The 23,703-nt window shown below is 42.6% G+C and overlaps 2 protein-coding genes across 6 annotated transcripts in view; one reads left to right on the top strand and one right to left on the bottom strand.

Annotated features, from left to right (window-relative positions):
* Nucleotides 1–16,214, bottom strand: part of CDK15 (cyclin dependent kinase 15) — a 35,303-nt gene extending 19,089 nt beyond the window's left edge. The window contains 8 exon segments of the mRNA XM_040561451.1: nt 5,361–5,481; nt 6,048–6,171; nt 8,310–8,372; nt 9,126–9,220; nt 13,477–13,556; nt 14,189–14,286; nt 14,436–14,585; nt 15,467–16,214. Of these exon segments, the coding sequence (XP_040417385.1) occupies nt 5,361–5,481; nt 6,048–6,171; nt 8,310–8,372; nt 9,126–9,220; nt 13,477–13,556; nt 14,189–14,286; nt 14,436–14,585; nt 15,467–15,586 (851 nt within the window). The 5' untranslated portion in view covers nt 15,587–16,214.
* Nucleotides 1–23,703, top strand: part of ALS2 (alsin Rho guanine nucleotide exchange factor ALS2) — a 58,706-nt gene that overhangs the window by 1,979 nt on the left and 33,024 nt on the right. The window contains exons 1-3 of one of the 5 annotated variants that reach the window (XM_040561447.1): nt 16,363–16,413; nt 20,507–20,594; nt 22,526–22,680. In XM_040561447.1, coding sequence (XP_040417381.1) covers nt 20,575–20,594; nt 22,526–22,680 — 175 coding nt within the window. In that variant the 5' untranslated portion in view covers nt 16,363–16,413; nt 20,507–20,574. Of the gene's footprint in view, nt 1–16,362; nt 16,657–16,829; nt 16,854–20,506; nt 20,595–22,525; nt 22,681–23,703 lie in introns of those variants that run through there. The other 4 variants (XM_040561445.1, XM_040561449.1, XM_040561448.1 and 1 more) reach the window with 4 other exon arrangements.

Here is a 23,703-nt window from a genome sequence, read left to right as displayed (position 1 = left end):
CTTATTGTATGGTGTAAAACTCTGCTCATATACTTTTTTATTTTTTTCTTCCAAACATTTTCTAGCTTTCCTGCCTTTTCATTAAGCCCCATCCCAACTATTTAAATTTAAGTCTCAATCTTCTTCTGTGATACCAGATATGAATCCTTTAAGTTTAAATGTTGAAAACCCAGCTTTGTCTAACAGTCTCCAAAAGTATTCTCACTTGCTGAGCCACAACTAGTAATCTTTTCTGGTCATCTGTTACTCCTTACATCTTGTTTTTGCAATGCTGTAGATGCTTTTCACACCTGGCTGTGGTCAGTTGAAAGTCTGACATGCAACTCATGTGCGGAATTAATTTTGGTCATCCTCATACATCAGGTGATGCCAGGCCTGTTTGCAGATCCATATCTAACGCTGTTTTCACAAACATCTCTGCTGCAGTTATCCTTAACGTCCTGTACCCTTACTTTGGGTCTTGTGAGCTTAGCTCCTTATTTGTTAAATGTGCTCTCACATGGTCCAGGCTTATCATGAAACTTAACCCACAGCTTTTACGACACAGATTTTTGCGTTTCATAGTACTACCACATCACTAGATGTTCTTTGTGAGCCCACAGATTGACTCTACTGAGACCAGTGTCATACCAACCCTCTGTTTTCACAGCTGTTGTGTGTCCAAATGGCTCGCCCTTATTTTGCAACCACAGGGGCTGCTGCAATCCACCGATCGCATTGCACAAGTTTAACCGCATATGGTCAATGCAATTTAGGTACTCTTGATTTGTACTGAGAAGAGAATCAACTCCACATGTTCTTGGAGCAAATGATCATGATTTTTACACACAGTTTGGGTTCTGATATCATGACTAGAAATGACCATTAGACTGGCAACAGCAGAAACTTTGTATGGACTCACTATAGCACCCAGATGAGAGAGATACCACTAGATCTTTTGCAGAGGTTTCTACTGATGAACAGTGCTGTCTGTGCTGTTTTGTAAATTGAATTTAAGACCCTGAGGACCTGGGGACTAGAGGTTTACACAGTACTAAGGAAAAGAGCTTCTAATGGTGAGTACTCTGTAAATGTGGTCTTCATGACCTAAAATGCTCTTAACCAAAGGTCTAAGCCAACAGAATTCATGGCTGGCAGAAAACCAGATCTGCTGTGGCTTCCATTATTGCTGAGAAGGCATAAAATCCAGACAGAGCAATAAATTGAAATATTGAAGTTTTTTTTTTTTTTTTTCCCTGGATATTTTTTCTATTTTTTCTAGATTTTAGCTAGAATTTGCTAATAATTACCCAAGAGCAAATAGCTCAGCAATTCAAATCTAATGAAACAGTCTTTTTGCTAATGGGTAAGCTGTTGGTTTGAGAAGAGGAACAACTTTTGGTTTGTTACCAGTTCGCCTTCTGATAGAGCTCTCTTTTATATTCCTGGTTTATTCCAATTATCTCTGGATGCCTTTAAACCTCAGTGTCTCTAATAAAGACAAAACTATCAGAGCAACCACAACTGCTGGAAAGGAAGGACTTTTTGTTTCCTGTAGTGAGACTCAGCTAACCAGCTGCCTTTAATGCTTGCCTGATACTGAATTGATTTGTCAGTGGCAATTATAACTGTTTATATCTTTGCGTGCGTCCAGGCTGAAATACGCTTTTTTTTCTTACAAAAAGGCCAGAAGTAGCTGGAACAACTGACATATGCGAACCCACCTTATTTTCCCAGGTAGTTTTTTTATCTGTTAAAGTAGGACTTTGAAAACAATGCCTCCTTGATGCTAGTCATCATATTACCCTTTATGCAGAGGCCTCAACTTTCCTTCTGAGATACGGGATTTACAGGTACTGCCCTAGCAGCATTATAAAGATCCTTCTCGTAATAAAATGTTTCAAAAAAACCCTTTACTTTTAAATATTTCTAAAGATTTAGACCTAGGTCAGAACTATTGTTTTGTTTTCCCCTTTTCCTCCTTACTCCTCTGATGTAAGGCTTTTCAAAGTGTGTCAGTCCCATACAGCTGCCTTAGGAAAAGCTGGGGCAGGGGAAGGCGTGCATTGTTCTGTGCAGACAAGTTAGATGGGCAAACAGCAAATTCTGCCATGAGTAGGAAATAGAGAGGAGCCCTCCACTGCCTGCTTTGTGGCTGTTCAGTAGGCACATGTATCTCCTCACACTTGCTGTATCCTTCTTAGACTGGTGTATTTTCATTAATTGGTTCCCAACAGTGAGAGAGGAAAACAGAAGTGCAGTGCTAGTGCTATTGTGTCTTGCAGTGGTGTCAGACAGAAGTTCTGATGAGATCAGTAGAGTTACACCAGTGCAAATAAGATCAGGGATGTGGTACCTCTTGGAGTAGTGTTTTTTTTTTCTTTCTTTTACCTCCTAAATTTAGCAGATTTGGTACCATCCTGCATGAAAAAAACAACAGACAGTGGTACCATCTGTAGTCCCTCATAGTGTCTTTCAGGAAGGGGCCTAGACATGATGTTGCAGCATGTGCCAGATATGCATGTGAAGCAAGACACTGACTGCTAAAGTATCAGGAGAGGTATAACGGGTTATAGGGATATTTAGTTCCAGTGAGCGTAAACAGAGCTGGTTTAGACAGCACTGTCACGTCTGCCTGCAATCCCTGGGGCAGGTTTGGACACTGCACTTACTCCTCAGGTTCCAGTGCTACATTGCACAGTAGAGACACACCTTCATCAGTATTAAGATCTAAGGTATCTCTGTGGCATCCCAGAGATCCCTCTCCACAGTTTCTCTGACATTGGAAGACAGCAGTTTGACATTTAGCCAGATGTATATCTTTCCTCTTGTTCCTTACAGAACAATTCTATCTGCTGGAGCCCCTGGTCTAAGTCTCCCAGTTTGGCATAGCAGGGCAATGCAAACTAGACTGGGGAGAAGGCTGTAGTGGTCCGGGCTGATCCGTGTTAAATGGCTGCACAGGAACTCTTATTCTAGTGATTCTACTTGGGGAGATTCCTGTGACTCTCATAGAAGATATTACACAAGGAAAGCTTGTCTGAAAAGAAGCAATGACTGCAGGTACTCGTGATGTTAGAAGCTTCTGAAAACTAGCGCTGCACATGCATAAAGCCTTTGGTGTTTAGAAAAAAATCTCCCTGATATGCAGTGTAATCTCCCTGAAACATTGTTAGTCTCCCTGAAATCCCTTAATTGAATCTTCTAAAGACTTGAAGAGATAGTGAGGGAGAAAGAGAAGGAATAAAAAGATACAGAGAGATTAAAGCAGCTTTTCTAGTTAGTCCAAGAGCTGGTGAGTCTCCTTCTGTATCTCTTTCTTCATCTATTCAAGGCCTCATTCACTTCCCATGTGCCTCCCACTGACAGTATTGATGCTCAAGCACACAATGCATGAATTGCCATAATGTTTTATTTTGTTATAATTGGTTTCTTTAAACCAAGGCTTTAACACCCACTGCCTCATCCCATTACCAAGGGCATTCTGACCTGCCTTCATGTAAATTGCAGTATCCAAAAGAAATAGTTTTTTTTCCTTCTTTCTTCCCAACAGACAAGTAACATCTGTGTGAATTCACATTATTTCCTAATAGACAAAAATTGAACTTAAATGCAGTGTACATCAAGATAATAAATGACTCTTGTTAGAGGAAGTTACTGAATAGAGCTCGCTGAAGTACTCTATTCTCTCAGCATGATATCTTTCTTTAGGGCAAACACTTCGAATGTTGTTATTATAAGGAGGTGTTATAACAAAGGTGCCTATAGTGTGAATGTAGTTCAGTGGGACTGAGAGTACTGTGCTGTTAGAGCTGGTCAGAGTGCTGGATGGGATCTTAGTATACCAGCCCTCTGTTGCTATTCACTGCACAGTAGGGCAGGGTTCTGTAGTGGGGTTGCTGGTTTTGCACGGGCAGAAATGCTGGGCTTTATGTGTGCAGCCGGGGCTTTGAACAGGGCTCAACTTTCAAGGGAAAAAATACAGGTTACTACCGGCATCTACCTAATGCATACTCTCCAATCTGTTAGGCAGACATCTTCCTCAAACACAGCAGACGTTCCTGAGAGACTGTCTGGAGGGGAGAGGTGGCAACTAGTGCAAGGGAGAAGACAGGACTGTTTAGACTGGCTTAGCAGCTGGAAGCCATTAGAATTTAGCAAGGTTTTCTTCCTAAGCAATTATATTAACATCAGCCCTAGGGAAGTGAACAAACTAAAATCCCCTGTTTCCCTGAACTGCCCTCCAGACCTCGGCCATCACAGTGTCCGTTAAGTCACAGATCTCTGGCAGGAAATACTTGCTGGAAGACCTGGAGCTTTGCTGTTTGTAAACTTACCAAACCCTCTTCTTAGACATACTTCAGCCTGCTGCATTCCCACCCTTTCACAGCCTTTGACTCTGCATAGCAGTTAATAAAAGTTCTGGTGTGCAAGGCACAGGCAGAGAATTAACTGGTCTATGGTAGTACTATCTACAGATGTAAAATTGCTGGGAATATGGATGCTCTGCTCTGCCCTCATGAAACTTCATGCTATCCATGAGTAAGTCAGGACTGTATTGCTAGGAGTGGGCTCAGATTGGTGAAGAAGTGAGCCAGATAGCGGGTGAACCCTATGGCCCAGCTGCACATCCAGACCAGCCCAAAAGTAGTGGTGAGACCCCTGTGAAACCCTCAGCCTGTCCTTCTTTTTACCTGCTCTCAGTGGCCCCCCTCCCTTCAGCTCTGCTGTTGTGAAGCTTGCATCCTACAATTCCCAGCTATTTTAAGATTTTGTGATAGAGCTCATAAGACAAGAAGGCTTAACTGAAAACAGGCCTTCTCCTGTATAAAACGCAGAGTGCACCTGAGATGTTCTTAGAGAAGAAAGACAAAGTATCATGGAAGTAATTAAAATCTCAGACACCTTTCTAACTCCAGACCTATCCAGAATCCCTTTAATGCCATCTTTTGTTACTAAGGCCAAAGTCATCATTGGTGTAGTTGGGATTGCATCCACCATTTCTTCACAAAGCTATAGCTGTAGAGAGCTACTACTGACTCAGCCAACCACATATATCCAAAACAATAAGTGCTTTAAGGAAACATGTTATGTTGCAAGACCTGAAAGTCCTTCATAAATGTCACCAAATGAGATGTACACACCTCATAAATATTATCAGATGAGATATATATCACTCCACAGCTGATATGTAGCAACATCATTCCCAAACCACCTGTGAATCCCACAGTACAAACTCCCCACTGCTCATACATTTTCTGCTTACAAGTGTTAATTCCTCCGCTTACAACTGTATCTACTCAAATTTGGTTGACTTCATTTAATTCAGAAAAAGATGATTTTTCCCAAGAGACCCCAGATGCTTTGGCATTGGTCAGTACCAGATATCTAGATCAGAATAGTAATCTGTAGCTCCAAGCAAAACTTCAGGAGGACGGTACCAGATTGTCACCACTTTAGAGGAGTATGTCTGACTGGGGATGGACTTGGCACGAGCAAGGCCTGCCAAAATAAAAAATACTGAGTGCTGTGACAGTACAGTCTTTCCACCTGTACAACACATAAAAGACAATAATAATTGGAAACAACATTATTTTTCTCTTGGTCCATTAAACACAGGCAACCCCAACGCAGCTTACAAGCAATAAAGAAAAAAGCGTCTCAAATAAACCTCTGGGGCACATCACATCAAGCACTACACTGTGTTTTGCAGGGCTTTACCATTTGTGACTGAAGCAGCCATCCCAAAGTGATGCCAAGAAAACCTTTTTGTTCAGCACATTGGTGTGGACTTAACATGTCACATTATCTTCTTAAGAGAGAGGGATTGATTCTCAGTTCTCTTGAACCAGTTCTACATGGCAGTAATTGCTGTGACTTAAATGAGGCTACTTCCTGCACCTATCAGTGCAAAGGCAAGAAAGGCTGGACTGACCACAGAAATACTTTCTTGAAGTTCAGTAAGAGGTTATGCTTCTGTGCCTTAATTGGCTGTGGATACAAATCTATATGCATGCTAAAGCTTCAGTCTGAGCAGATATATTAGCAGTATCCAAACTGTGACTCACCAAAGTCAGCTAATTTGAGCTCACCGAGGCAGCTGATGAGCAAGTTCTGGGGTTTCAGATCATGGTGAAGAATGTGTTGTTGGTGGATGTATGCCAGGCTTCGCAAAAGCTGGAACATGAAGAGCTAGAAAAAGCCAACAAAAAAATGAAATGATTTTGTGTGAGTGCTGTGATAAACTAATTCTGAACTTCAGGAGGAGTCCTAGAACAAGGCAGAGACAAAACAATTGAGAAAACAGTAAAAATCCCCCAAATGGGTAGTGTTGGCTGAGAAGTAGAAAACAGTGGTGGGATATGACTGCCCTCAGGCTTTTGGGGTGGAATATTTGTCCATGAGGACAGTTCATGAGGACAGCACATTTCCTAAGTGCACATTTTGGAAATGTAGCTTTTCTTTAGAAATGAATTGTTGACTGCAGGAGGAAACTGCTTGCTGAAACACAGACCCAACTTTCAGAACAGAAGATACTCTGCCTTCAGTGTTGATAAAGATGTAAAGCTAAGTAGAATGAAGGTTTAAGGAACTGGAAGTTTTGCCCAGTTGAGCCGATTAACACCAGCAGAGGGAGTTCTGGGGCCACTGCTCACACCAGCACTGCCTCTCCCCACTGTGAGCTTGGACCAGTGAACTGACTCATTTGACAAATGTGAGCTGTTATCCTCAAGCTGGGAGAAAACACAAGGATCTGATTTGAACATTTCCCTGCCCATGGCAGGGGGGTTGGAATTAGATGACCTTTAAGTTCCCTTCCAACCCAAACCGTTCTATGGTTCTATGATCCTAACACAAACAGCAGATAGGATCTGATGAATGAATGAAGCAATCGGGAAAGCAGAAAAACAAGCAAAAAGAAAGCAAGAAAGAAATATCTAGCTCCTACCATTATGACAGCATAAATAAACCTTCAGTAAATAAGTTGGGCAGAAACAAAGTATGAAATTGCGTAGTGGTTAGAAAACAAAACACAGCAGAAGTAAACAGACTTTACCAGAGAAAAGATATTTTTCACCAGAAACTTAACTTGAAGAGGAGGAAAAACAGTGACACCCATAGGTCATTTCTGTACCAGAAAAGTGTCCCTGTAATATTCTGCATACTTGCATCATATTCAATAGGAATCAGAGAAAAAAAACCAAACATTGGCCATGCAAAACTGAAGCAAGCTAGATGACACCCCCCAAAGGAATGGTAAATCATTTTTTCTGTTTGATTGCTGCTGACAGTGAGGGTTTGAGACAGGAAAGCAGTGCAGCTGGCTAGTGTTTACTCACACAAATGTGAGTGAGTACATGTTACAGCCATGTACTCCGTGTGCTTTACAAGCCCGCCTGGTAGCAGAGTCCTTGAGATACGTGCCAAAACTACAACACTGCATCTTGGATGTATCTGAGCTTTAAGGATGTTTAAAATCTGGGGCCCCAAGAAACTTCATTAGAATTGGTGTTGCTTAACAACTATCTGCAAAAAGATGTGAACAAGGTGGCAACATTTGAAGATGACAGAAGTATTTAGATTAGCCAAGATAAGAAGTGACAGTGAAAAACTTCAGAGAGATCTGACAAAGTCAGATGAATAGGCAGTTTGATAAGGTACAAAGTTATTGTTGACAGCTGTAAGATAAATTAACTGAAGCTACTCAGAAAAAGGACCCAGGCATTCACTGAGGACATCTGCATTGAAACTGTAAGTCAGTGTGCAGCAAAAATCCCAAAAGTTAATTAAATGTGAAGATGTGTACAAAGGAGAGTCAGAGACTATTATAATATCTGTCTACAAAGTAATGGTACATCTTCAGCCATGCTCAGTTCTAGTCAACCTATCCCAAAAAGCTGTGGCAGAAACAAAAGAGATTTAAATGACTGTAAATAGGAAGATAGTTTCAGATGAAGAGAGATTGAGATTTAAGAGCTTTTAATTAGGGAGATTAATAATGTATTCTAATGATAAGAGGATACAAATTTTTGTAGAGACAAATTTGCTTGTCACAAGATGTAATTGTCCACAAAAGCTGAATGTACTCTTGCAAATTCAGGGACGAGGGACTAACTGAAAAAAGTCTTTAGAGACTGAGAGGTAGTCTGTTACCTCTTTATCAAAGGCAACTTCTCTCCAAAGTGTTTGTCAAGTATGGAACAAATAGGTATTAGTAAGAGCTTTAAAATGCACTTTTAAGCACTGCAGCAATTTACAGTGATCATGTATAGTGGAAAATAACATACTTCCTTATGCTTTAAGGGCTACTCATCTTTTAAGGAACTCACCATAACATTCCAAGGATGAAGTCCTCCAAGATGCTGGGCCATGTACTGTGTCAGATCCGTGTGCTAAATAAAAACAGATAAATCGAGGCAGAGCTGTAAGTGTAACATACTTTTACCAACAGCTCCTCTTCTGTAAGTGGAAAAAATACACAACCACTCCAAGGATATGTATCACCTTGGTGAAGATCTGATCTGATGCAGTACACAAGGATATGCCTAAGTGCTGGTTCACGTCAGGGAGCTGGCAGACCAGTTATCTCACCATAGCAGTTTATGGCCTGAAGCTGATAGTTAACAGAATTCATACTTGTGCCAGAATTAATCATAAAGCTGCAGTAAGAAGACATATCCCCTGTCTTTTCCTCGTAATTTGGTTGATAGCTATTAGCAAAACCAACAAAAGTAACAAGGATCATGCTCGTTTATTGGCATCCTGCCCATGAAAGAATCCTGCAGCTTGGTCCTGGTGAGCCACTTGGAGTCAGTGCCACATTTGATGCTGATGGGATGTGAGCTAGTATCATTATTCCCTGTCTTTGCTGTGTAAGTGGAGGTAAATCGTTTCTGTGACCCTAGTGGAGACAAGATGTGGAATCATCTTTGCATACAGTTGTTGCATACACAGAAAGAAAAGAATGAAGTTACGTGGCTGGAAAGCAGGAGATTAAGAAGGAAAAACAGTCATTGCATTAAAGGATTGCAATTTGTTGCTTTGTAGCTGTCACACAATGCAGCAAATTCGTGAGGCAGCCACTGGTCTCTTCCCAGAACTTCCCAGTACTAGCTTCACAGGAAGCTAGAAAAAGAGGAACTCACCATGTACTCAAGGACAAATGTTAGTGTCTCCTTGGTCTGGAAAATGTCATGAAGCAGTACAATGTTGGCATGTTTCAAACGCTTGAGAAGAGAAGCTGGGGAAACACAAAAGGAAGATCAGCGTCACCACTGCTGCTGGTAGTGGAAGGAGACAGTACATGGAGCAGAAAATAAAAGCTGAGGGCAAATATTCCAAACTTGGCAGTTCTGTGAGGTGGCAGATACTGGTTCTGGAAGAGCTCCTTAGAGAAGCAAGAATTAGTTCTCTGGGCTTGGCAGGAACACATCCCTCTCTCAGGAGTGTGATCTTGACTGTCAGAAATAGCAGTCCTCAGCTGTCACCTTCTCAGCTGAGGAGAAACCATTTATTCAAGGCAAATGCTAAGAGAGGCAGGGGCTGAGCGATCCAAGTGCCAGAATGCAGCAGCCCAGCTCAACCACTGAGCTTCGCGTTCTTTCTGCCATCCGTCTCCTGACCTGCGTTCTCAGCAAGGCCCTTAGTAGACTTCTGGGGAAAGGTAGGTTTCTACCAGCTTCTAGCTTTTTGTGCAAAAATCTGCCCAAAGAAATCACTGTAGATACTAAGCTGAATTTAGGTCTGTGCTTTGAGAAAACATATCAGTCACTTTCATAGAATTATAAACTGGTTTGGGTTGGAAGGGACCTTAAAGATCATCAAATTCCAACACCCTGCCATTTGCAGGGACACCTCCCACCAGCCCAGGCTGCCCAAAGCCCCATCCAGCCTGGCCTTGAACACCTCCAGGGGTGTGGCATCCACAACATCTCTGGGCAACCTGTTCCAGTGTCTCACCACCCTCATAGTAAAGAGTTTCTTCCTAATGTCTAATCTAAATTTACCCTCTTTTACTTTAAAGCCATTACCCTTTGTCCTGTCACTACACCCCCTGACAAAGAGTCCCTCCCCAGCTTTCCTGTAGGGCCCCTTTAGTATTGGAAGGCCGCTCAGAGCCTTTTCTTCTGTTGGGGCTGAACGTCCCCAGCTCCCTCAGCCTGTCTTCATAGGAGAGGCACTCTAGCCCTCTGATCATCTTTGTGGCCCTCTTCTGGACCTGCTCTAATAGGTCCATGTCCTTGTGCTGGGGGCCCCAGAGCTGAATGCAGGGCTCCAGGTGGGGTCTTACAGGAGCAGAGCAGAGGGGAAGAATCCCCTCCCTAGACATACTGGCCACGCTGCTTTTGATGCAGCCCAGGATAGAGTTGGCTTTCTGGGTTGCAAGTACCCATTGCTGGCAGTGTGCAAGTACGCATTTCTCCAGTTTCAAACTCAAAAGAGCAGAGATGAAGTCACTGACTGACCAGTAACTTGTTTGTATTTATACAGCTTTGCCAGGTTTTGTCTATTGGCCTAACCATCTATCAGCAAAGCCTGAGAGATGCTCCAGGCTCACCCTTCCCTGCTGATTAAAACCAGTTTGAGGTACTGTCAGACCACACAGTGGTACTAATTTTTCCACATAAGGCATGGGCCGGCAACCTCATTTCTGCTGAATTAGCCAAAGTGCACAATACAGATTTTGGGTTGGCAGTGGGAGGGCAAATGACTTTTTGTCCTGAATAAAAGCTGCTTTTTGTTTTTCAAACACTCTGCAAACAATATTTGAAGGGTTTCATGCTGGCAAAGCAAATTTACACTGAATTAGCACTTCGCGTCTTGTGACCATAATGATTTCATCTGGTTCTAAAAGCCTTATGGCCAGGTTTACTGTATTAACCAACTGTGGCCTAAGCGTATATCAGTTCTGAAATTGCTGAGCAGTATGGGATACCTGATTCAGCATGAGCACTGGAAACAGCACAGAATGTAAATTAGCTCTTGCACACAGCCCTGTGCTGCTGCAGCTAAACCGCTGCTGGTCCATTCAGCTACTGCTAATATTTCTCTGGGGCACTGCAGTATGAATCTTAAATATGCTCCACATGGCACCTGATTGCCTGTGAACCCAATAAAGATACTCTGACTGTATCCCAGAGCCTATCTGCCATGGAAAGGGACTGCTAACCTGGCTTTGTGTTACCTTGAAAATCCCATATAACCAGACTGAGCTGTTGCTCCGGAGGAGCAGTCCAGAGGATCCACAGAAAAATGGAGAATTCAGCCCCTGTGCCTGAATCAGGCCCCTGGGAACTTCTCACTTGGTTGCTTCTACAACCCCCTGCTGGGGTGTCAGGTGCTACAGCTAGAACTGAGCTTTAAACGCATTTCGGCTCTGTGGGGCTTCCTGGGGTGAAGCGGCTCTTTGTCAGTGGCGTGCCATTCCTCCAGTGTAGCAGAGAATGCTCCACATGAATAAATCTTGTGCTTTGTTTGCACTACTGACTTACGTTGTAAATTTGAGGTGTCAGATGCTGCAAAGCTCAGTAGTACACAAAAGATCTATTTAAAGTAGACCCTTCAAGGGATCACCCTTGTATTCTCCTATAATGAATGAAGTTAAGGTTCTCAGCCTGTCCAGTAGAGCATGCTAAAGGAGTGCTGATCTTTAGAGCATCATTACTTCTATGTAGATAAAGCTTTTAAGGCTTATTTCACTGGTGGGCTACAAGTGTAAATTCAGAGCAAAACCACCAGAGGAAATGAGTGTATGGGAAGCTGTAGCACAAGCCATTCTGTAAAGAGACATATTTAGCTACCTCTCTGCTTTCACTCAGAATTGGACTAAGGACTTTGTAAACTTTCTTATCTTAATTTCATTGGTATAAACCTGGACTGGGTCCACTGACATCTGTTTTTTCTGAGTTTCACATGGAGTTGACTGGTGTCAGAGCCCCTCTGTGCTAGGGCTGCTCTGAATGCTGGCACATCTGTCCTCTGACACTCCATCTCAGTGGTGACAAAATCTACCCTATTTTTGAACTGCAGTAAGAAGTAGAGAACTAAACATGTGTAGCCTCCTACATTTAAAGCTCTCACTAATACCAGACAGCAGAGTGGCTCAAAGGTTGCATATTTCTGTGTAAGGAAGAAACTGGATTATGGTCCTCTTGGGATCGTAGCACAGATGAAAATAGAAGCCCTAATCAAGGAGGCAGTTTGTGAACTTGTGCCTGTAGGGACACATAAATACATTCGACCAAAATCAGGCACCTAAAAAAAACACATTTCTTAAAGAAATTGAGAAAGCTGCACTTTGCCCAGTGCTCTGTGAAGGTGACCAATAGAAAGCATTTCTCACCAGGCTGAAACAGTAAATGTTCTTAAGCCTTGGTTTTACTGAAAGTGTTTATATTCAAGCTGGGATGTGTGATGTCCAGGTATCAGCTATGTTTTGCTAACACCAAGCGGAGACCTTAGTGCAAAGGGCACTTCCAGTCCATGGCTGCCCAATGCAAAAACTGCTGTGTTGTGTTAGTTCCTAGGGGACCTAGCTTTTGGAAGTGCCTGCTTGGCTTTGCAGTTGTAAAGATAATAGCAGTGTAGCTGGATCTGGATTTAATCTAGTTCACTTCAGGCTTCACAGAGGCCTCCAAGTTGGGAGGACAGTAACTGTGGCTGTATGCTGACTGAAAGGAGGACAATTCAGATCTCTGCAGGGCATGCCCAGAGTCTGCGCATCCCTGCCTCTCCGCACTAACAACACTTCGCATGTGTTGCAGTTAGGTGTTTAAAGCTGAGCAGAATGAATCTGAGCCTGTTTCAGTATTGAACACTGACACAGCAAAAAGGGATTTTTAGAAATGATTTACTCAGCCGAGTGGCCTATGGACTCCTTGTTGATACGCAATGAACATTTCTGTCAGTAGGCAACTCTCTGGCAGAAGGGCTGAGGTAAGGGCCAGGGCAAACATAGGAAAAACTATCTGCTGCCCCTGTGGCTAATGGTACAATGTCCATTCCTCTTTTTTAAATCATGTAGTCTGGGGTAGGGGTTATGCAGTGCATGATGCTGATTTCCTCCAGTCCCTCCAGGGATTTCTTGAGTTCCAGATTCACCAGCCTTTGAGCACTGGAACCGTTCAGGAACTCACTGCAGTGAAGATGCGTGACTTCAGTGCAGTTACGTCCATACAAGTGCAGAGGGTGAGCACAGCACATGGCAAGGTTAATGCCAGGGAGGTGAAGTGTGTGACAGAACAGAAGCTGGGTGAGTCCAGCCCTGCTCAGAGCAGTGTATCAATAAAGGTGTAGTCTGCTCCCACCACAGTCAGTGCTGGAGCACCCAGGGACAGTTCTGGAGAGCACATTTGACAAATGTCAGCATTGGTGTCATTTCTATATTTATTTTTATTGCCTGAAATATGGACAATGAGGGGAGGCTTCTCTGTCTTATACAGCCATAAAGGGTCTTGCTCACCCCTGATGTGTTCGACAAGAATCTCGATTTCTTACCTTCCCGATTGGCTGTAAAGGGCACTCCTTCCTCTGCTTCCAGCCTGATAACTTTCAATGCCACCAACTGGCCATTGGTCCTGTCAGGTCAGAGTGAAAGGTCACACAAAGCACCTCAGTGCTTGGCATGATGACAGTATTAACAACCTCCCAGGGTGCTCCACATTCACCCAAGCAAAATTTTTAGAGCTCACTTCCCCCCGGGGGCCAAGCTTAGAAAGGCATTGCAACCCCCCTCCTCTGGTCTTCTTTAGCAGCAGAATGGGACCAGCCCACCTGGCTAGGGCAGCACCATTCTGCTGATCAGCTATTGCTGGAGTGTGGCTTTGGTCAGTGTTACCACTCTGCCCTGTCTCAGCTTCTCTGCTCCCAAGTGATGGCAACTTGCCCTCACCCCAGTTTTTCCATCATGCAGGAATCCCTCCTTCCAAGGAAAACCCTTGCTCTGTCTCAGGTGCAGGCAGACAGTCCCCTGGCACATTGCCGTGCAGCAAAGTGCCCTGGTGGAGCCTCCGCTGCTGAAGTGGAGGAGTTCCCTGAAAAAAATGGATGGGGCTTTGCAAACACCCTGGTTAAAGGCAAAACCAGATGTTTAATTTGCCTTTATTTTCCTACAAGTACTCTGAATTGCCCAGCTTCAAGCTCATTCTTATGATTCCCATAAATGTTAAGCATTGGGAATGGAATAATGCCACTGGTGGTCCTTGCTCACCTGCTGATCCCCTTGTAAACAGTTGCACTGGATCCTTCACGCAGCTTCTCCAGAGGGACATAGGATGTGGCAGCTCCAAATGTAATGCCTTGTCTCTGCTTCATGAAGAAAGTGGCATGTATTTCAGATTGCTGCGCAGAACAAGAAGCTACTAACATGTCATTCAACAATTAAATGCTTATTCATGGTTGGAATAATGATAGGATGAAATATTTTCTGTCTTTCTTTGTGGATGTTGCACACTCACCCATTTGAACCTGGCCGCAACATTCTCCTCTTGGAAAGGATCAGCATAACCCCCGGGCCTCCACAACCTGCATATTTGAGTCTGGAGAGTGTGGAAATGCTGTGGCTGCAGTGAGGGCACAGGAAGGGTTGCTCTGGTTATATCCATCAGCTGGCACAGGAAAAGAAGGCAAACTGTATCTCTAGTGGACCATTTTATTGATGTGGTTCTTTCCTTTCTCCTTGACTGCACTGGCTTTGAGCACTTCATTTTCATCTCCCTCCCCACCACTGATGTATCTCAGTTATGGTTTCTCAGACATCCGTAAGGGGAGCAACTGTCTGCATGTGCTCGTCTTTGTAAATGTTAGCACTTACTCTGACAGTACGCAAAGATAAAGCTGCTGTAACTACCAAAGAAATTTCAGCCAGTATCATTCTAAATATGTTATTTTATCTTAGCCTTGATTTATTCCTCTCCAGATAGTAATCTTTTAGGGCAGGGACTAAAAAACAAATGCAGGAGTAAAATTTAAAGTTATGTCATCTTCTCTTTCCCCCGTACCAGGTTAAGCCTTTCTCATCACTCTGTAATTTACACAGCCTGGTAATTTGGCCCATACAGCATAACAGTGCCATAAACTGTATGTGTAAACCTCGTAGTAGTGAATGGCTGGCAGCCTGCAAGGTCCTCATGAGCAGCTACCCTGGATGGATGCCTGCATTATCATTGGGTTCAAATACAACAGGATTTGTAATCTGTGGCATGCTGCCTCCTCCAGTACTGTAGGTTGTTGGCTCCCTCCCTGTTTTATAATCTCTCATTGTCACAGAGCTTGCTGGAGTGCAGTCTCCGCCCGAATCATCACATCAAAAGCATTTATTTGCAATCTGAGGCACGGAGTCCTCTTTCAGTAGCTTCACAAGCCTGAAGCTGTGAAGTTTGATGCTGGCTTCTTAGAAGCAAATGTGGAAGTGCAAAGTGTTCACAAGTGGAAGAAACCACGCATAATCTATCACAGTGCAGGATTATCACAGGGTGATATCAAATACCTCCACTGTAGATGTTGTTTCCACATGCTGAAGGCCTTGGATGTGTTGGGAGCCCCTTCTCTCTGAACAGCAGCTGCAGCACCCGGGTCTGACAGCGCTCACACACAGCACGTCTCCCATGTTGTCCTGAGGTCAGCTAAAAGTCCTCTCTGTTTTCTCCTTTACTCCTCCTCTCCCTTCAGCCTGTAGTAACAACTCAAATGACTTGCATGAGGTCCCTGCCTCAAGCCATCTCATGATTTCTGCAGTTCTTCTTCGAAAGTCCAGTGCAGAGTGATCCACACCCACCCCTGGAGGAGCTCGTTTGGCACACGCCCTCTCACACCGGCCAGCATCTTTTCCTGACAGAAGACGGAGAAAGGAGCACTAAACCCAAACCTTCTGCTGGTACACAGTCCTGGCACTGAGGCAACTCAGGGCGTAACGTGTTAGGTAGCGAAGTGGTGTGTTCCACACCGGAGCAGACCTTGCCTTTCCTCTGTCACGTCCTAACGCCTGTGGCGGTGACAGTGCAGCGTGGGGGTCCGAGCAGCGTGGCTGAGCCGCGCCTGCTGCAGGAGCCGTGCATCGGTGCCCTGCTCTGGCGCCCGGGTCCCACCCACGCTGCGGTGGCGATGTGAGCGCGGGGAGCTGCCTGTCCCTGTGGGCTCTCGGGACGTGCCGCTCCGCTCCGCTCCCAGGGCAGGCACCCAGCGCTCGGCAGCGTGAGGGGGACAGGGCGGAGGGGCCGGCATCGCGCCGGGGAGCCGCCTCCGAGCACCGCCCCCGGGCACAAACGCCCCGCGGCCCCGTTTGTCCCCGGCGGGGACCCGTCGGCGAGGCCCGCCCCCGGCCCGCGGCCGCCTCGCCCCGCCCCTCCGCAGGCCCCGCCCCCTGCGCGGCTGAGCCCCGCCCCGCGCCCGTCAGCTGCTGGGCGGCGGGGCGGGGCGGAGCGAGCGCGGCGCCGGGTGAGTGAGGCGGGAGAGGCGCCCGCGCGACGTCTGCGCGTGGCCCCTGCCGGGGCGGGAAGGAGCAAAGCGTTGCGCGCTGCTCCCCCTGCAGCGGCTCCGCGCGGCCGTTACCCGCCCGCTGCCCGCCCGCTTGCTGCGCGCGCGCTTCCCGCCCACGGCCTCCCTGCTCGCTCCCCGCCGGCCGCGCGGGCTGAGGCGGCCTCGTCACTCGGCGGGGGGCGGCCCGGCGGCGGGTAACAGGTGCGGCGGGGCCCGGGGGGCGGGGGCCGGGCTGCTGACAGGGCCCGGAGCGGGCCCGGGCGGGGTAGGGAGGAGGCGGCTGCGGCTGGGGGGCGCCGGGCCGCCGAGACCTGGCCACTGCCGTTACAACGTGGTGACTTCATAAAAATAGCAACAGCCATCGTCTGTCAGTTCCACAGGGGAAAACGTCTGGATAGGTGCGAAATGAAGAAGGTGTAGTTTCAGGAGTGAGAGGAGAGGAAGGGGATTACTTCATAAATCTGTGAGCCTCTGATCTGTTTGGTGAATCTTAAATTATCAGTTAGGTGGTATAGTAGATATCTTTCAACTGAGTTATTTTAAGCTGATGCTAAGAGCTTTCTTTGCTGTGTTTTTTCCTCACTTTTTAGTGATAACGTTTTAAGACCATCACTCGTTCACTGGACCTGGCATTAAAAAAGCTCTGAGCCCTCATCTGAAGGAATGATTGCTGTCTTTTAATAGTAGGTTGTTTCGGTTTTGCTCTGAGCAGATTTTTATCACGCAGTGTTAAAAATAGTGATTGTACCTAGTTAGTGGTGACCAAAACTCAAGGGCTTCTTGAATTGGTAACATGTTATGTAGGAACTGTAGTTAGCAATCACAAATGGCTATATACATGTAGGCAAGACTAATATTGACAACTTAGTTGTGAACTAGGAAGCTTGGAGGTAGCAGCTTTCAGAAACTGTGCAGATAATTTTGTACGATAAACTTGGCAGTCCTGTTAGTGTAAGTTACTGCTATGTATGGTGTAATAAACTTATATATTTGGAAACACGTTTTTTAGGAAGTAAACGTAGCAGGAAGTTGTAGAAGTATTTGTAATTATCTATTAATTGTAGGGGATAATTGGGCACGTGATGGCAATATATTTTGGAAAGCAAGGGGCGTACATGTTGTTTCTGTTCAGCCTTGAATATGAGATTCCGCTTATATCTGTGGTACTTACTCCTGAGTAGTCAATGTCCAGTGAAGGACACAGTCCCATAGTAATCAGAGTAATGTTTACATCAGGTCATTCCCTGCCATAGCAGTTGTTATAATGTGATAGTGTTTGATTTCTGGAGAATTTGAATTAGCAATCTGCTCTGCAAGTGGAAAGTATGACATCAGTGTCACGGTAGTGACCATCTGTTTGTAACACAAATCCATTTCATAATTTGGCTCTATTTGGAACTCTTTGCAGTTTCGTTCTTGTGGTGTTGAAATTGGTGTTGAATGTGGAAAGTAAGTGGGTAGGCAGAGCAGTGCAGGTGCTGGTATCATACCTATCTTCTGTACCAAGAGAATAATGTATAGTATCTGGTTGTATTTCTGTGAACATTAAACGTTGTTACTTAAAAGTTTAGATAATTTTAGTGGAAAAGAAATAATGTATTTGTAAAGCTGCAACATAATTTGTATAAAAGTGTTATTAGGTGAAAGTCAGCTAGGAAAACTGAATATTCCAGTTGGGAGAAAGTGAATTAGTTTGTAACTGTGACCAAATGACTTTTGTTTTGTGTTAGCTGAGAAATGGCAATAATATTCTAATGTACTAGGAGTGAATGAAAACTTAGGCTGAACTTGAAAATGATTTTTAAATGTTTTAGAAATGTGTCTTTAATGGGAAGAACACCGTTTGACTGTTGTTTTCCCTTTTATGCATAAATGCTTAGTAATGCAACCTTAACCGTGAGCTTTTTATCAAGAAAACAAAACATATCGCCACTATCATATTGCTTTCTTCCCTTCCAGTCTGCCTGCATTGCAAATTTTGTAATCATTTCACAAACGGGGCCTTGAAGTAAGGTCTTGCAAAACAGCTAATCAGTTGCCTGTCTTTAACTCTGTTTTGTTGTAACTGGAAGTTTTGAGAAGTAATATAGTGAGTTTTGTGCAGTAGAGGCTCACAAGAAGGAAAGAACATATTTAAGCCCTTAAAAAAAATCTCAGTTATTAAAGCCAAGGATTTTAAGACTTATTTCAGTACTCAGATACGTTGATACTCTGACTTTATCAAAGTTCCCATCTCTTCATCTGATTTATTGATGGGTATTCATATGTGAAGCTACGGTTGCTCCCAGAGAAGTGCCAGCATCTTCAGTAAAATGAATTGTGGAGTTCTGTGGTTTTGGATTGGCTTTATGTATATATACACTATACATATAAATCAAATGGACTTACTCCGTGCAGGAACGCATCACAAAATCAGAAGTTCTAGAAATATGCTTCTGTTTCTTTTGGTGCTTCATCAGCACCTCTCTTACTCAGCTGTTGCGTAACAGTTTATCTTTCTAAGACTTCCTCTGTTAATGCTTTAAAAATTGTTTCCTTTCTTTTGAGGAAGAAGGGGAAGAAATAGCTGCAAAGTGGTATCTTTCTGGTGATGGATGGGACTCTGTTCCTAGAAAGTGTGTCTGACTTAAGCACTTTGCTCTTAAAAAAAAAAAACAAAACGCTATGATTTAGCACAATACTATTTTATTGTATTAATTTGATTTATTATAATTATTTCCATGGAATCTTTTATTTTGAAATATATTCTTTGCCAATCCTGAAGCCCAGATCACTATTTTGGTATTTGGAAATTGAAAACTTTTGCTTTGAGATGTGGTTGTTTGTCTGTAAAGGTCTGTTTGGTACTTTTTTATTCAGAGTAGTTGAGTGAAAGTGTTGGAATTTGTGTGAATTATTTCAATCATTTATCAACCTGATGATTATTATTTCTAAGTGTGAATTGACATTTCTCTGTATACAGATTACAGCTTTGCATATAGTGTCTCTTGCAATCGAGACTGAATGTACTTTACATGTATCTTCTCTCTGTAAGGGGTTCAGACATCCAGGATATTTTCTTGGAGATGTGTTGTTGTAAAAGGCCATTGTGTTAAGTAATTTGTTTTAAATAATTTGTTTTCTGTTTTTGTTACAGTAGATATCAGACAGCAACTATAATACAGCAACATGGTCTAACGAATTTGTCTGAAACTTAATTCATTTCAATAAATATCATATATATATGTCAAAGTTATTAAAATTTTTAATACTTCATCTAGTAAGGCAGCATATCAAGGAAAATTACAATTCTTTTAAAAAAAAGTCCAACAGATTATGAGAAACAAAGGTTCTCTGTAGTGTCACTTTTCTTACAAGAGGATTAATACAAAGGTATCTTCATGAAGATGGAAGGGTGTGAGGGTGAACTTTCAAAATTCAAAATCTGAAAGGATAAAAGCATAAATAAAGTAGCTGCTTGTTTTTTCATATTGGCTTCTGTGGTCTTATCATATCTTCATTGATACTCTGTTACCAGACTGTGAAGAAATGTTTTGAATTCTTCAACTGGATTTCTGCATTTCAGCACAGGCTTTAATAGAACTATATTATGTACAGTAGTATGTGATCTGATTCCAGATGAAGGTTATGAATTCAATTCTTAACCATTTTCTGTTCATACAGATATATTTGCCATTTATAAATGTAACTTAAGCATAGAATTCTTTAGCTGAAATTAGATAATTTATTCTGCTTTGCTTCTTGAGGGTGTACTGAAAATTAGAGAGAGAGAGAGATGTTAATTTCCGCCTCTGAACTAGGTTTTGTTCGGTCTGTTCTTACAATAGACCTATTGTGAGATGAGTAGGTAGGACAAGTCTGGCTGTTTAGCTTCTGTCTGTCAACTCTGTGAGTGAACTGAACCATCCTTGTGTTGTGGAAGTGCTTCCCGATTTTACACGTGGGTTTTACACATGGGATCTAATGCTTTTCTTCTTGTTTCTTGGGGTTATTTTTGTTTTTTAAGGTTAACATTATTTGCAGTTAAATAGCTGGTTTGTTTGTTTTACAGTTCGGAGATTGTATTGTTCCTTTTGAAAGAGGAATGATCTGGTGGTAATGGAGTGCTGCCACTGACAGATGGACTCACAGGAAAGAAGGTGAGTGAGCAGCTAGGTGAAGCCACAGAGGCTCCCAGCAGTGTGCCAGCTAATGATCACCCTGTAAAACTATTACGTGGTGTCAACATACTCTTTATGCAATTTAAGCTGAAGGAGAGAAGAGTAATTTAGCTTGACTTTCTGTGTTTCTGGAACACTCAACTTATTAGAACAACAACTTGTTTTATCAGTTGATTATTGAAACATGTAGATGGATAGTCATGGCTGGAAACATAAAAGTAACATTCTGTGGTGAATAGTAAAATCATATCTGTTGTATGTGTGAATTTTGCTTTTGGATCAATAGTCATTGAACAGACTATTCTTTTGCTCCTTCTTTCTTCCATTAAGAGACCTGATGGGTTCGGTGGTTTGGGATGGCAAATGGGTGTCTTGTAATAAGGCTTGGTATATAAATGTGCATACTTGCTGTACACTGGTCTCTGAAGAGTTTTTAAATGGATAAAAGCCAAAGTATCAGGCTGTAAGCTAAATTTAATGCACAGTATGTTGATGAAAGCTTTATACTGTGTTATTTGGATTACATTACTTATCTGAATCTTAGATGAGTTCTTGACTGTCACCTTGTTCTTTTATTTTTCCTTGTGTGGAAAAAGAATTCAAGCTTTTGCTAGTTATTATCATTTTAAATGCTTCAGTGGCAGGTTATGCGAAGATATTCAGCCTATGCACTGCAATGAGCAAAACTTAATTGAAAAAATCAATAGTCTGCATGAGTAGTGCCTTATGGCTTTTCAATGTGCTACTTCTGTGTTACACACAATGAGACCTGTCAGAGTAGCTTTTTCTGGCTTTGCTTCAGTAATGGAATGCATTTGTTGTTTTGTGCCCTTTCTTATAGGCAAACATGGCTATTCCATCAAAGTTCTTTCATTACCTTTTATATTTAACTTCAGGTATATGCAAAGCTGCAAAAGCTGTTTTACGTAGGTAATAAATGACTGCTGTCAAATAAAGAGCTAATCCTATTTTTTCCCTGCAGGGTGTGTAAGAATCTATTCTATATAAAATTGGAAATGAATTTGAAAACTCTTAAACATCAGTATAGAGTTTCAAGTTAAATTAAAATGACTTTTTTATACCAAGGGACTCCACAAATTATTAGAATTATGCTTGTCAAATATCAGACAATTTCTTTCTGCTGAATGCGAGAAGCTGTTGACCGAGCATTCAAACCAGAGCTTGTTGAAGTGTTAAAGCACCTTCCCATAGCTGCAGTCACTTCTGGGAGCCCGGATACTTCCACAGAGTTTCAGGATTGTTTCTTTTTTTTTTTTTTTTTTCCCCCTCCCTCCCCTTTGGTTCAATTGATTTGAATGACTGACTCATTTGAATCTGAGAAACTCACTTAAAAGAGCCAAGCTGTTTTTTTTCCTGCCTCGTGATTTCCCAAAATTAAATAATAGAAAATATGAATGAAACCTAATAACCCAGAAATGTTCCTTCTATTTTCTAACATGGTAAGAGTTAACATAGATCTCTCTATTTAGGCAGGAACAGAGCTGCTTACATGTAAATAGAACTGATGCAACTATCTCCTCTAGCATATGCATGGTGGCAGAGATGTGTATTAATTTGATCCCCTTGCTGTGAACAACTACAATATGTAATCGGCTGTACTAATTGCAAAATAAATGTATGTTTAAAGTTACTAGTGGAAAGATCAGCTGTTTTTCTGGTTAGTAAACTACAAGTGAAAAACAAAGCTAATGCCTTCAAACAGATGATTTTTGTTGTTAATTTCAATAATACTTAATTTAAGATTACCAAATTGTAAATCTGTTAACTTCCTGAAATTAAAACTAACAGCTGAACTTCTAAGTCTTTCCTACGTATGCAAAAAGCCAACTACATCTTGCAGTATCACAGAAAACTTCAAGCTGATTCTGTTTACTCCAATATTTTTGTAGCTCAGAAGAGGCAGAAGGCGCCAAAGAGAGAGGCCTGGTCTATGTTTGGAAGGCTGGTTCCTGCTCTATAACTCCAGAAAGGCTTTTGGGTCTCAGTGGAAAGACTGTACTACAGGCGTCCCTTGGTACAAGTCATGGCTTGCTTCTAACAGAAGGTAATAAATATGTTGATTTTAAAGATTTGTAGCAATAACAACTAACTTTAATTATTGCCAGTCTGTCTTTGAGAATGTTTCTTTGATTATATTTGTAAGTCTCACGCACAACTTTTGAATGCTTAGATTTTTAACATTGTCAGTATTTCCTTCATAGTTACAAGGCTCTTAAAACTGTGTTGGAATAAAGCTTAGATGCACAGAGTTTTTTTTCATACTCTTTTTTTTTTCCCCTTTTAAGTTAGGGTGAATCTAGTTTGTGAGCAGTCTAAAAAAAGTATGTTTAAATACAGTACGTTTAAGTGTTTGTGTAGCTTGGCCCTTACTTGCACTGATCAACAGGTCTGCAGTGGTAAAGAATTAACTGGAAGTTGCTTCTTTAATTTTTTTTCCCTTCTGAACTTTTTGAAGGAAAGAGAATTTAAACTGTTGAGTGAAACTGGGCTTCAGAAAAAGATTGTATTGGTTACCAGTTTGTTGGTGAGCCTGCTATAAGCATCTACCTACCAGAATTGTGAAAGATCTCCACTGTTTCTTTGGAATGTGTTTCTTTCGTAATTAAAAGGACTGTCTGCATGTTGCCTTATGAGTGATGTTGTTTGTGGATATGATTTGCCATTTTTCTCTTGCTGTGAAGACAACTGTTCATCTTTAAAATAGTTTTCTGCCTTTCTTGAATTGGCATTGCTGTGACCTTTTCAGGTGAAAATAACGAAATATTGGAGGGGCTGTAGTACAACACCAAACCAGTGGTGTGTGCCTCAACCTCATCCCTCCCCTTTCCACCTGATAGGTTGATCCTGTTTCACTGTAGGGTGGCAGACAGTACAATTTAGTGATACTAGATGTCGGTATGTAGAGAGAAGTTCTCTGTGTTATGGTCTTCAAGAATGGCTGTCTGTACAGAGTACATAGCAGGGAGAACTTGAAAGACTGAAGTATAAATTGAAGTTGCATATTGCTGTGTGGTATGCTGTGCTTTCAGTTCAACCCAAGTTGACTTTTACTGCCCATGAAGAATGT

This window comes from Cygnus olor, chromosome 6, assembly GCF_009769625.2.
Source record: "Cygnus olor isolate bCygOlo1 chromosome 6, bCygOlo1.pri.v2, whole genome shotgun sequence".
NCBI lineage: Eukaryota > Metazoa > Chordata > Aves > Anseriformes > Anatidae > Cygnus > Cygnus olor.
The sequence above is the reverse complement of the archived record's forward strand: the minus strand, read 5'-3'. Positions and strand labels throughout refer to the sequence as shown.